Below are 12,126 nucleotides of genomic sequence, written 5' to 3'. Positions count from 1 at the left end.
GACACCCTGGGAAGGGCTCTGATTTGGTGGGAGGGCCATCTCTGAAGCCTTCCCTCCTAGGACCTCAAGGCCAGCCAGTTCTGCTAGAGATCCTAACTTGGATCCCTCCTGCCGTTCTCTTTCTAATCTCCAGAAGCAGACTCCCAGTGGACCCTCCCTTTTTCTCGAGCTGCTGAGGAATTTTGAAGGGAGCACCTCAGCTGTGGGTGGCCCTGGCTTCCTGCAGCTGGGCCAAGCCTGGGGCGTGGCCCCTTAGCCTTAGCCCTGCATTCATCCCCAGGCCATTTCTGTTGTCAGCTGTAGGCACCTGTGTTTATTTTTCCTCTTCCTCCCTCTGCTGGGGGAGCTGAGGGCCCGAGCTGAGCCCACCTGGGAGGCAGGACCCAGGTGGGGCAGTGGAGGCTGGGGGAGGGGCACAGCTGGAATCGCCTAGGTCCAGGTCAGTGAAACCAGCCCAGGAGGAAAAAGGATTTGCTAAAGTCACCCAGCGAGTCAGTGGCAGGGCCAGAGCCCAGCAGTGTGTCCATTGTAGTCACTCCTCCCCCACCCTGATTTAGTTCTGCAAACCCCAGTCCTACCCTTCACAAGTGGTGGCTGGGGTGGGGGGGAAGTCACGTGTTCACAGGTAGCTCTGGCTCAGGGTGGTGACCGTAAGAACCTCCCAGCTTTGGTGAGCGCACAGTAGGGCAGCTCATTTCCGGCTCTAGGGCATGTTGGCCAGGCCAGCCGGGGTGGAACATGCCTGGAAGGCAGCGCTCCATCTCTTACCTGAGGAGAGCCTGTGACTCGGGGATCTGCAGGTGGTCACGGTTGTGGTGAGGTGTGGTCACCCAGGGCTGCAAATGGCCAGACCTCAGCTCCTGCTCAGAGAGGCCACTGCCCAGCCCCTGAAATATTTGGAGCCCATGTAGACCCGCAACCATTTCACATTCCAGCACATTCCCACAAACCAGTGACTCAGGGCTTCCTCTCCTTTAGCTGGTTTGCTGGGGGGCCTTTGGGATGACCCCGTGGGACATAGGAGACTGGAGTTCTTGTCTTGGCCCAGCTTCAGTGCCTGGTGGGACATTCACTTATCCATCACACGTTTGTTGAACCCCAGGTTCTGTTCTAAGGAGTTTGGGATAAATCAATGGACAAAAGAGACCAGAAACCCCTTACCTCATGGAGTAGAGAGAGGACAAGAAACCAATGTGATGGACGCCTGGGTGGCTCAGTTGGTTAAGCGACTGCCTTCGGCTCGGGTCATGATCCTGGAGTCCTGGGATCGAGTCCCGCATCGGGCTCCCTGCTCAGCGGGGAGCCTGCTTCTCCCTCTGACCCTCCCGCCTCTCATGCTCTCTCTCTCTCATTCTCTCTCTCAAATAAATAAAAATAAATAATTAAAATCTTTAAAAAATTATTAAAAAAAAAGAAAGAAACCAATGTGATAAATGAGTTAATTATGAAATCAGCTAAGTGCCTGGCACCACAACACCGTTTCCCCCTCTGGGAAATGAGGGGATACAACCTCATGATTCTGGTGGTCCCTGTGGGCCTCGCTCCAAGGGCTCCCCTGGCTCCTGCTACCTCCAGTCTGGCCCCCTTTCTGGGGAGCAGCCTCCTGGTCTGTCCCGTGTCTGGAGATGGGAGTGTTTGGTTCAGGATGCTGGGCCCTGGGGAGATTGGGTACAAATTTATATGCCACCATTTACTGGCCCCGTGACTTGGCCACACTGTTTAACCTGTCTGAGCCTCAGTTCTCCCTTCTGTCAAAGCAGGAAAATAGGGCGTTTGTGGGGATTTGGTGAACTAAGACGCTAGGCAAACATCAACCTTTGTTAAAGTGTTATCTGTCACTTGAGGGCCTCAAGCTGATTTTCTGACGTCAAGCTGATTTCTCACCTACTTCCAGTTGAGTTAGACCTTGTTAGCCCTTCCAAATACCACCCTGGATGTGTGCATTTTCTCTCTCACCACCTCCTCCAGGAAGCCCCCCCGGATATGCATGTCCCATTCCCCTTTACTACTTTTTTTTTAAGTTGTTATTTTAATCACCCAATGCTCATCACGACAAATGCACTTCTTAGTCCCCATCACCTTTTTCACCGCCCCCCCCCCGTAACCCTCAGTGTATTCTCTAGAGTTAAGAGTCTGTTTCTTGGTTTCTCTCTCTGTCTCTTTTTTTTCCCTTTGCTCATCTGTTTTGTTTCCATTCCCCTTTACTTCTGTCTCCACATCCCTCCTGCCCTTCCTCTGCTTGGTTGGTCTCTGTTTCTGCCTTTAGCTGAATGCTTTGTTCTGGCCCATGCTCATTTTCTTTCTCCCCACTCTGGCAGGGCTATTCCGGGTGGCCCAGGCCTCTCCACCCCCCTGCACGCTAGATTCTAAGGCATGGGTTATTTCCAAACAAGGGTCATCTGAAACCCTCAGACACTGTCCCCAGGGCCTCCCATTGGCTCAGGACAGTTCTCCATGGTAGGCCCGCCCCTCAGGCCTAATGCATCTTCCTAGCTCGGCCCTGGCCAAGTCTGAGACATAGTTGCCTCCTCTCAGCCAAGCCTGGTGTACATCGTGGTCCTGCTGCTGGGCTGGGCAGGGGCTGCCCACGCACGGGTAAGAGGAAGTTTCCAGGAGAGTCAGGCCTGTGAGAAGCCCAAAGATTCCCGCCCCTTCCCCAGAATGACCTCTGCCCTTTTTTCTGTCCTGCAGACACTACCCCAAGCAGTCCTTCACCATGGTGGCTGACACCCCGGAAAACCTCCGCCTCAAGCAACAGAGCGAGCTCCAGAGTCAGGTGAGGGGGTGGGGTGGGCCCCGTGGCCTGGCAGGGAGGGAGGGCTGTTGTAACCCCTGGATTTGGCAAGGGCTGCTTCCCCCCTCCCCCTGTGGTTACTCAGCGAGGCCAAGGTGCTGAAATCCTGGCACTTGCCCTGTCTCCCTGCCCCCACCCCTGCGCCTGGTTACTTCATATTTCCTGACTTTGTCAAAGGAGTGGAAGAAGTGGGTTCGAGAGCTATCTCTGCTCCAGGAGTCTCTTGTGGGGCCTCTAAAGCCTGCCTCCTCCAGGAAGCTGTTCCTTTCTCCCTTCTCTCCACTCCCTCCCCACCCTCAAAGGAGGGGACTCACCTCCCCAGGCTCAGGCCAGTCTGAGGTCAACCCACCCTTTATGGCCATGTCTCCGAAGCTCCTCCACTCTGCAGAGGGCAGGCTGCAAAGGGGGCCTCGCCCTGGGGGCCTGTCCGACTTGTCTCCTTGGGCCTGACTTTTCTGGAGCACTTGCTTTGTGGGGAATGGTGCATGCCGCTGTAGTGGGGAGGAAATGGGTTCCTGCCCCAGGCACGACTCAGTCTTTAGGGGACAGTGAGGAATAAGCAAAGAGTCCAGAACCCTGAGCCCCAAACAGGTCACTGTGGCTGGAGGTCTGGGAGGGCTTCTGGGACCAGCCTGGCCTAGACTGGGGGTGCTGGGGGAGGGTGGGGTGGGGCTTCTGCAAAGACCCCTTGAGGGACTTAGCCAAGTGGGCAGGGTGCCCAGGACCGGGGAAAATGTTGCAGAGGACCCCTCTCGGGCCATAGAGGGGTATCTCTCCTGATCCCTCTGGAGTGGGGTTCCTGCTGTCGGATGTTAACATGACCTCTCTGGGTCCCTGTCTCCTAGGAGGTCCCGTGAAGGAGAACCAGCCCTGTGCTCTTTAGTGTCCTCTCGTTGACTTCTGGCAGCTGTGAGGGTGCTGTTTCTCCCGGGGTACAGATGAGGAAACATGCCCAGAGACACGAGGGGACTTGCTAAGATCATATGGGGTAGTAGTAGGGCAGGAACACTATTAACTGCTCTCATCTTGAGCGCCTAATGCCCTGGGCATTTAAGTGCCCTCAGTTCACAAGCCTGTGCAGTTGCAGGATCAGCCCCGCTCTAGGGAAGAGGGAAGGGAAGCCCCTGACTTGGAAGGCCGGTTTGTCTAATTCTGAGACTTGTGTTCTTTCCAGTTTTCCACCCAGCTCCCTCAGGAGAACTTATCTCTACCTTGATAATAAACACAGTAGTTCCTGGTGCCAGTAAGAACTGTTACAGCTTAGCAAGCGCTCCGAGTTAACTTTGCCTCATTCATCCTTGACCCCGCTCTGGGGGCCGTCAGATGAGGGAACTGAGGCTTTGCCTGTTGACACACACAGTGAATGAAGTTTCAGGATCTGGACTCTGGTTTTTCCACTCCCAAGTACAGTGACCTTGACCATGTACAGTCCCGGTGAGGTGTGAGGTGCAGGCTTCCTGCGTGCCCCACAGCGGCAGGGAGCAAGTAGGGGAAGCTGGTTTTCCCCTTGGCGGCAGCTTAAAGCTGCTAGCCCGGATGCTGACCCTGCTGGGCGTGAAACCCGCAGTTCGGGGGAGCTGGTATGGATACCTGACCTCTGCCCCCTGAGGGAGGCAGCGTGGTCCAGCTGGCAGGGAGAGGGGCTGAGGCAGCCCTGGGGTCTGGGCCTCGTCTGCATGGGGAGGATATTAGCCAGACCCTTGCCAGCTGACGACTTTCCCGGGACCCCCCCATCCTGGAGAGGGCCCCCTGGGGCCAGAGGTGGAGGGGGCTTCGAGGGGTGTGCAGGCCACAGCATCCAGGGCGACCTGTACTCACCCCACAGCTTGAGAGGGGCAGTCAGAACCCCAAGTGGTGGGGGCCCCATCAGGAGGACCCGGAAGAAGAGGTGTAGGGAGGAGATGTCAGGTCTTTGGAAAGGTGCAGCTCCCCGAGGTACGAGAGTGTGTGCACACACTCAGGCAGAGGTAGAGGCGCACACACACACACACACATACACACACACACACACAGAGCCCTACTCTCAGGAGGAGAAATCCAAACCCTGTTAATTCCCTTAGCTTTTGTCAGTCCCACAAAAGCCGGGTTGTAGCCCTTTTTGCCCCTGGAACCAGCTCCCTGAGGGGCGGGGTCTGGAGGAGGAAGCAGCCGGGCTCAGGCTTCCGAGGTCCCTCTGCCCCACCTCGGCTTGGCTCACTACTCCCCTCCCCGGGGCCTGGCCTGCTGCTCGCCTCCCAGGCCCCTGGGCCCCTGTCTCTCAGGCAGGCTGAGGAAATGATGAGGATGGCAGTCATCCTCCATGAGGTCCTCACCGAGGGCCAGGCCCTGACCTCACAGAATCCTTGCAACCACCTGATGAAGGAGAGATTTTTTTAATCCCCATTCTACAGATGGGGACACAGCTTTAGAGAGGCCATGCCGGTTGCCCAGAGCCCAGTGACAGAGGCAGATTTCAAGCCCTTTGCTCTTGCCAGTTGCGTAGCCTGATGTGGCCAGCAGCGTAGCCTGATGTGGCCAGCAGCCAGCCTTAAGCTCTCACCCATTGGATGCACAGTTACCAAGGTGGGGGGGGGGGCAGAGAGAGAGAGAGAGAGAGCGCGCGAGTGTGTGTGTGTGTGTGTGTGTGTGTGTGTGTGTGTGTGTGTGTGTGTGTTGGAATGCAGATTCCTAGGCTCCACCCAGGGGGTTTCTGGTTGGCAATTCTGGGCAGTGCCCAGGAATCTGCATTTTGACTCCCCTGGTGATTCTCATGAGCCTTTTGGACTTGATTTGTGAGACTTAGAGCCAGGCTTGAGGGGCAGGCAGGAAGCTAGGTGGAACTGACCTGAGCTCACCTTGCTCCGGCTCTGGGGGTGGGGGGGCGCGTCATGGAGTCAGGGCTCTGTTGCACTGAGGATACCGCTCTAACCTGAGTCCGGCTCCTGGGGCCTGGTAGCTGGGGTAGGCAGAGGGTGGAGGCCAGGGTCCTGCCTTCTTTGCAAGCCTGGGTCTGTCTTCCTTCTCCCTCGCCCCCAGCTCTGTGGTCTGAGCCTGGCCGGTTTCCTCTCATAGCTTTTTTCCTCCCTGGTAAAATGGGGACAGCACAGCCCCGTTGCCTGGAGGCTGGGGGCTGGGCTGATGCACTGAGGTTTGGAAGGGCTGAGTGGGCCTGCCCGGGGGTGGTGACAGGTTCTGGTTCCTGTGGCTGCTGTGGGGGCAGGGCCGGCTAGAGCAGCCTGTGGCTGGCGGGAAGGGAAGTGGGAGCCCCTGCCTCCGGTGCCCCACCCCCCACCAGGGTGTCGCTGGGTCTCTTGCCAGGGCCCCTTCCTGGCCTGCATGCGTGTGTCTCAGCCCTCCTCGGTCTCTGGAAGCTGCCAGTGCTATTTCAACTTTGTTTTCCTGTGTCTAGATTGGTTCCCAAAGTGGTACTTTGGGTGTCTGGGACACCTGGAGCCTCCCCTGTGGGGGAGGTAACCACAGAACTGACCAGAAATGACCCTCTGGGTGGTCCTGCCCAGGCCTGGCTGAGGCAGGGAACCGGAGGCTGGGGCCCAGCTGCACCCCCTTCCCAAGGCAGCTCTCCCTTCCCCAGCCCCAGGCTGAGTAGAGGCAACATCTTTGGGGGGGGTGCTGAGCGCTGGGGGGTGTTTGTATGGCCCCCGGAACTGACGCAGAAGTACAAGAAGAGGGACACCTGGGTGCTCAGTCGGTTAAGCGTCTGCCTTCGGCTCAGGTCATGATCCCAGGGTCCTGGGCTCGGGTCCCACATCGGGCTCCCTACTCTGCGGGGGGCCTGCTTCTCCCTCTGCCTGCCACTCCCCCTGTTTGTGCTCTTTCTCTCTCTCTCTCTCTCTGACAAATAAATAAATAAATAAAATCTTTGAAAAAAAAAAGACAGGAAAATCCTTTAAAAAAAAAAAAAAGAAGTACAAGAAGAATGCCTCTCTCATTCTTTCCCCCATTGTCAGACCCCGTGGCGCTGTACAATCCCAGGCACAGGACAGTGTGGTCTGTCCCCAGCCCTGCAGGCAGCATATGGTGTCACTCTGACCTAAGCTGGCTGAAGGTCAGATCCTGGGTCTGCCACACTAGCTGTGTGATCTGGGGTAAGATATTTCACCTTCCTGAGCCTCAGTGCCTTCATCTGTAAAATGGGGATTATCTTTCTCCAAAGGCGGTTGCAAAGATATAGCATATATCATGTAGTATATATAACGTCATATATTACAGGGGATATAGAGAATATTAGTATATATTAGGCATTTAGAACAGTTCCTGGCATAGAGTCAGCACTCAGTAAATGTTCACTATTTTTTATTTTATTTTATTTATTTATTTGAGAGAGAGAGAATGAGAGATGGCATGAGAGGGGGGAGGGTCAGAGGGAGAAGCAGACTCCCCGCTGAGCAGGGAGTCCGATGCGGGACTCGATCCCAGGACTCCAGGATCATGACCTGAGCCCAAGGCGGTCGCTCAACCAACTGAGCCACCCAGGCACCCAGTAAATGTTCACTATTAACTATTCTCTTGGAAAGGAGGGAAATGGAGCTTGGGCACAATGAAGCTGGGGAATAGACACAGTGACCTTTTGCTGATTGCTTCCAGCGCTGACCGTTTTCATTCGCTCTCCTTCCCATCTGTGTCTGTCTTAATTTTCAAGCTGATTTCTTTTTTGTTAGAAGGGGGTAAGTTACATAGTATGTGGGCACAGCACATAGTAGGCACATGGTAAGTGGAAATGGTTGGCACTGTATTTTTTTCAAAAAACTTTTTGTTTTGTTTCATACTGGTTTATTTCGGAGAAAAAAATTTTTTTTTGAAGTCATGATCTTTCCTCTTTATGTTAGGTCAGCAAAGCAGTGACTTTCTAAATTGTGCTGTCTGTTTGATATTTTGTGTCTATTCAGTTCATTCATCATTCATGCAACAAACATTTGTACCTACTTTGTTGCGATAAGTAATGAACAAGACAGACCCAGGGAGTTGGGTGGTGTTTGTTGGGTAGGAGGAGGAGCATCAGACCTGGCCCTGCCTCAGGAATTGTCAGGATGGGCGGCCCAGGCAGCTCCCAGGCATGGAGTCATCCGCCCCCAGTGCAGAGTTGCATCCTGCCCCTACCGACAACCTTGAATGACCTTGGGTGGGTCCCTTCCCTCAGAGACGCCCCCCACCACCACATCCTGCTGAGCCGTCCCAGGTGAGGGCAAACCCTCCTGCTTGGGTGACCAGAGAACCCTGAGGGAGGGGCTCTAGGCAGGGCCCTACCCCCGCTCCTGGCTCTCTACCTTTCACCTCTGCCACCCACTCCAGCACCAAAAGGCCTCTCAGAGAATCTCCCTCACCTTGATTCTTCATAGTTAAGGCCTGCAGGTACTTAAAAGTGGTCACAAACTCCAGAGCGGGGTGGGTTTTTAGAGATCAGCTGGCCAGTCCCCCCCACCCCCCACCCCTCACCCCCCCCCCGCTCAGGGGATCCAGAGGGGGGTACTGACTTGCCTAGTGACATACAGCAGTGAGGTGCTAAACCCAGACCTCCCTCCTTTCCTTCTCAGTCCCCAGTCCACCCCAGCCCCGCCCTATCTGGCTGCCTGTGCCAGGAGTGAAATGCATTCTCCTTCCCCAGCAGGGAGAGGCAGTTCCTGAGCCTGGGAACTAGCTGACATCATTGTAGTGTCGCCTTGGCAATTACTCCCCTGGATTAGGGGCCTGACCCTAGCAAGGCCAGGAAGTGGAGGAAGGAGTGGGGGTCTGGCACTGGTTCAGCACTTTAATGTTGACAAAGCACTTCCACACTTGCCTTTAGCCGCAGGTGCGGAGCCCTGCCCTGCTTCAGGATGCTCGGGGATACATTTTGCTGTGTTAGAGCCACTGTCTGTAGTTTACGCCGCTGACTGGAATGGGTGGTACTCTCCCCATTTTACAGATTGGAAATGGAGGCTTGAGGGGTGACGTCAGTTGCCCAAGATCACTTGGCAAGTGGAAGACTGAGCACGTGTTAGGACCAGCTCCCTCGGGCTCTTTGCCCATGCTTGGCGATGGGAAGCCCCCTCCCCATATTTTAACTGATTCCCATGACAACCCTTTTACAGATGGGGAAATCGAGGCCAGAGGCCTTGGATTTGGGGCTTCTGCATCCTCTCCCTGATGCCCCTTTTCCCGAAGGGTCTCCCTGCCCCCGGCACTAAAGATCACCACACTGTTCCAAGGCTTTCTGGAAGGGCTGATGCTGGGGGCAGTTCTGGGCCCTTGGGGTGGGTCAGTCCTTGTATTTACTTCATTAACTTCCAGTCTTTTGGGAAATAGCACATCTAGGCCTTTGTTTTCAGTCTGGATCAGAACAAAGGAGCCTCTTTTAAAAAATAAATAAACAAAGGAGCTTCTGAAACCTTTTAGGATCTAGAACCCCATAGGTGGGTAAGCTGGGCTCCAGAGGGTGAACAAGGACCTCTGACCCCTGGGCAACGTGCAGAGGAACTGACAGGCCTGGCCATGGATGCATACGTGGGTGTTGTTGGTCAGGTCAGGGTGCCGCTCAGCCCCGTGGCCAGGTGACTCCTGACAGCTGCCTGGGCATCCCGTCCTGGAAACTCCCAAGGCCCAGGGCCTTGTGTCCTGGGCTGACCTGCTTCTCGGCGAGTGCAGCCCCCCTGGAGGAAATCCAGGCAGCTGGTGGGGCTGGAACAGCTGGCTGGCTGCTGAGGGGGGTGGGCGGGGGGGGGGTGAAATCTCTGGAAACAGGGAACAGTTCTCTGTCCCATGGGCATTTCTAGCCTCCATCCTGTTCTTTAAAACCCCCAGGGGATAATAAGATATTTTTCATATTTCAATTCCATTAGCGTTCGGGAAGTCCTTTCTTAGGTCTGACTTGAGTCCCTCTGGTGCTTGAGTGTCCGCGAATTTCTCAGGAGAGGAGGGCAGTGGTGGAGTGTAGGGTTCTTCCCTGGATCTTGGAGCCCTGTTCCGAAGTCCGGTCTGTGCCCCCACCGACGTCATCCCCTCCCGAGGCATTGACCTTAGAAGCGGGCCTAGCAGGCTCCAGGAAGCCGCCGGGCCTGTCAAAGGCTCATTGATGGAGCCCTTCCGAGTGGCTGTCTCACCAGCGTCCTTTCTGGATGCCAGCTTTGTGCCTTGGCACAGCCTTCACTCAGCTGGGCGCTTAGAGACTCCTCCGGGTTCTCGGTGGGTCAGGCCACATCCTGGCAAGGGTGAGGGCTGGGGCAGCCTTTGGAGCTCTGGAAAGAACCTTCCTATAGCTTTCACGCAGGATAGGCCAGTGGTGAAGGGTCAGGAGTCAGGCAGACAAGAGTTTGCACCCTGGTGGCTCTGGACACTTATTGCCGAGCTTTGTGACCCTGGCAGGGGGCTCTGCCTCTCTCTGGCTCAGTTTCTTTATCTGCAGAATGGGGCTAATAATAGAATATAGTAAGACTTAAGTGAGATAATTCATGTAAAGCACTTGGCACTCAGAATGCACTGAATACATCTTCGTGGGTTATTGTTAGTAATCAAACACTTTTTGGCTAAGGCTCCTGCTTTGAGTTCGGGGGTGGGCGGTGGATGTCACTGCTGGGCGATTTCTGGTCAGAGTCTCCCTCCTGGCTGGTGGTTGCATCAGAGGTGGCCACAGGCTGGGGCCACCTCTGCCGCCCCTGTGTTGACGCTACCCCCTCTTTCCCGCTTCATCCTCCAGGTGCGCTACAAGGAGGAGTTTGAGAAGAACAAGGGCAAGGGCTTCAGCGTGGTGGCAGACACACCCGAACTCCAGAGAATCAAGAAGACCCAGGACCAGATCAGTAACGTAAGCTCCCCTGCCTGCCGTGGGACCCACATTGCGCCCCCCCACCCCCCGCCCCCCCACCCGCCCCCTCCCTGCCGGTCTGACAGGCACGAATGAGGCCAGCTCTCTGCTGCCCCAGCTCTTCTGGGCCTGCCTGGGTAGCAGCTGTTTGAGCAGAGGGAAGGAAGGGTCTGGGGTTCCCAGATGACTTTTTTCTGTGCACCCCCATATTCCCCTGTTCCACTCTGTGCCCACATGGCATTTCCACCATAAAAGCACTCAACTTTTGTACAGGGAGGGCCTGTGTGCCAAACCACTCCCCACCCTCTCTAACGTGCCCCCCCCCCACCCCAGCTATGGTGGGTGTCAGGGTCCAGACGGACTGTTTTGTCTAAGCATAAAGGTCATAACTGGGTGGCAGGGGTGGGGAGGGGCCAGCCCCCCTCTTGTCGGTCTCTGGGTGCTGATATTGCAGTATTTCCGCCCTCCTTTGGCCTCCACCCCCACCTCGGCTTGCTCTTCCTTCCTGTGTAAAAACCCTGGCTGGCTTCGCCAGCCGGCCCCGTACCCCCCGGCCCGGCTTTCCCAGGCTGGGGATGGTCGGCAGTGTGTGGCTAGGCAGCACGGCGTATAGAGAGTGGGTGGTAGAGCGAGGGGCCCAGGGCACCTGTGGCCAGGGAATAGGCATTGGTTTCCTGCTTGGCAGAGCTACAGAGCAGCAGCCTGTGTATCTGGGTTTGTGGGGAAGCTGCCTGGGGAGTTTGGGGCACGTGGGGGTTGGAATACTGCTGTGAGCCACAAGCACGGAACCTAGGCTGCGGGACCCCGTGACACAGGGGCCTGGGGCACAAGAGTTGCGGTATGTGCCCAGCCAGCCTCATCTGGCTGTGGGGGCGGGGGGGTGTCCTACAAATAGAGGCCTGAGCAAACAGTTGTCCTTATGTCTAGAACAGAAAGGAGTTGGCACGTTGCCTGAGGTCACTCTGGGCGGAGGGTCTGGGATTCTGGTGGGCCACCTGTCACCTGTCCCCGGCCTCCACAGACCTCCGCATGCCTCCCCCACCCAGCCTCCTTGGTGGCACTGTGCTTAGAGTGGGCTCCACAGTGGCTCAGGTGGATTTCAGAGCCAGGGCCTAGGCCAGGAGAACCAGTCAGGCCCAAGACTGTGGTTTTTAGACTTTGTAACTTACGATATGACGTACATTTCACATAGTGACCCACCAAACAGGCCTGCTTATTTATTTAGAGAGAAAACCAAATCAAAACTTTCATCAAAGAGTCCTTACTACTTGGAGAGCATTCAGGTATTTCTGTTCTAATTATTTTGTGAAGATGCTTGCTGTAGACTTAACTAAATGGGTAACTAAGTGGGGTTTTTTTTTTGAAGATTTTTTTTATTTATTCTTTTGACAGAGACACAGCGAGAGAGGGAACCCAAGCAGAGGGAGGGGGAGAGGGAGAAGCAGGCTTCCCGCCGAATAGGGAGCCTGATGTGGGGCTCGATCCCAGGACCCTGGGATCATGACCTGAGCTGAAGGCAGATGCTTAACAACTGAGCCACCCAGGCGCCCAACTA

The 12,126-nt window shown here is 55.7% G+C and overlaps 1 protein-coding gene across 1 annotated transcript in view; it reads left to right on the top strand.

Annotated features, from left to right (window-relative positions):
- Positions 1–12,126, top strand: part of LASP1 (LIM and SH3 protein 1) — a 40,177-nt gene that overhangs the window by 14,089 nt on the left and 13,962 nt on the right. The window contains exons 3-4 of the mRNA XM_028089916.2: positions 2,692–2,776; positions 10,464–10,571. Of these exons, the coding sequence (XP_027945717.1) occupies positions 2,692–2,776; positions 10,464–10,571 (193 nt within the window). The remainder of the gene's footprint in view (positions 1–2,691; positions 2,777–10,463; positions 10,572–12,126) is intronic.

Source organism: Eumetopias jubatus, unplaced genomic scaffold, assembly GCF_037043125.1.
Source record: "Eumetopias jubatus isolate StellerSeaLion01/CBP00866 unplaced genomic scaffold, mEumJub1_p1.0 scaffold_10, whole genome shotgun sequence".
In the NCBI taxonomy this organism is placed as follows: domain Eukaryota; kingdom Metazoa; phylum Chordata; class Mammalia; order Carnivora; family Otariidae; genus Eumetopias; species Eumetopias jubatus.
Note: the sequence above shows the minus strand (reverse complement) of the source record. Positions and strands in the feature narration are given on the sequence as shown.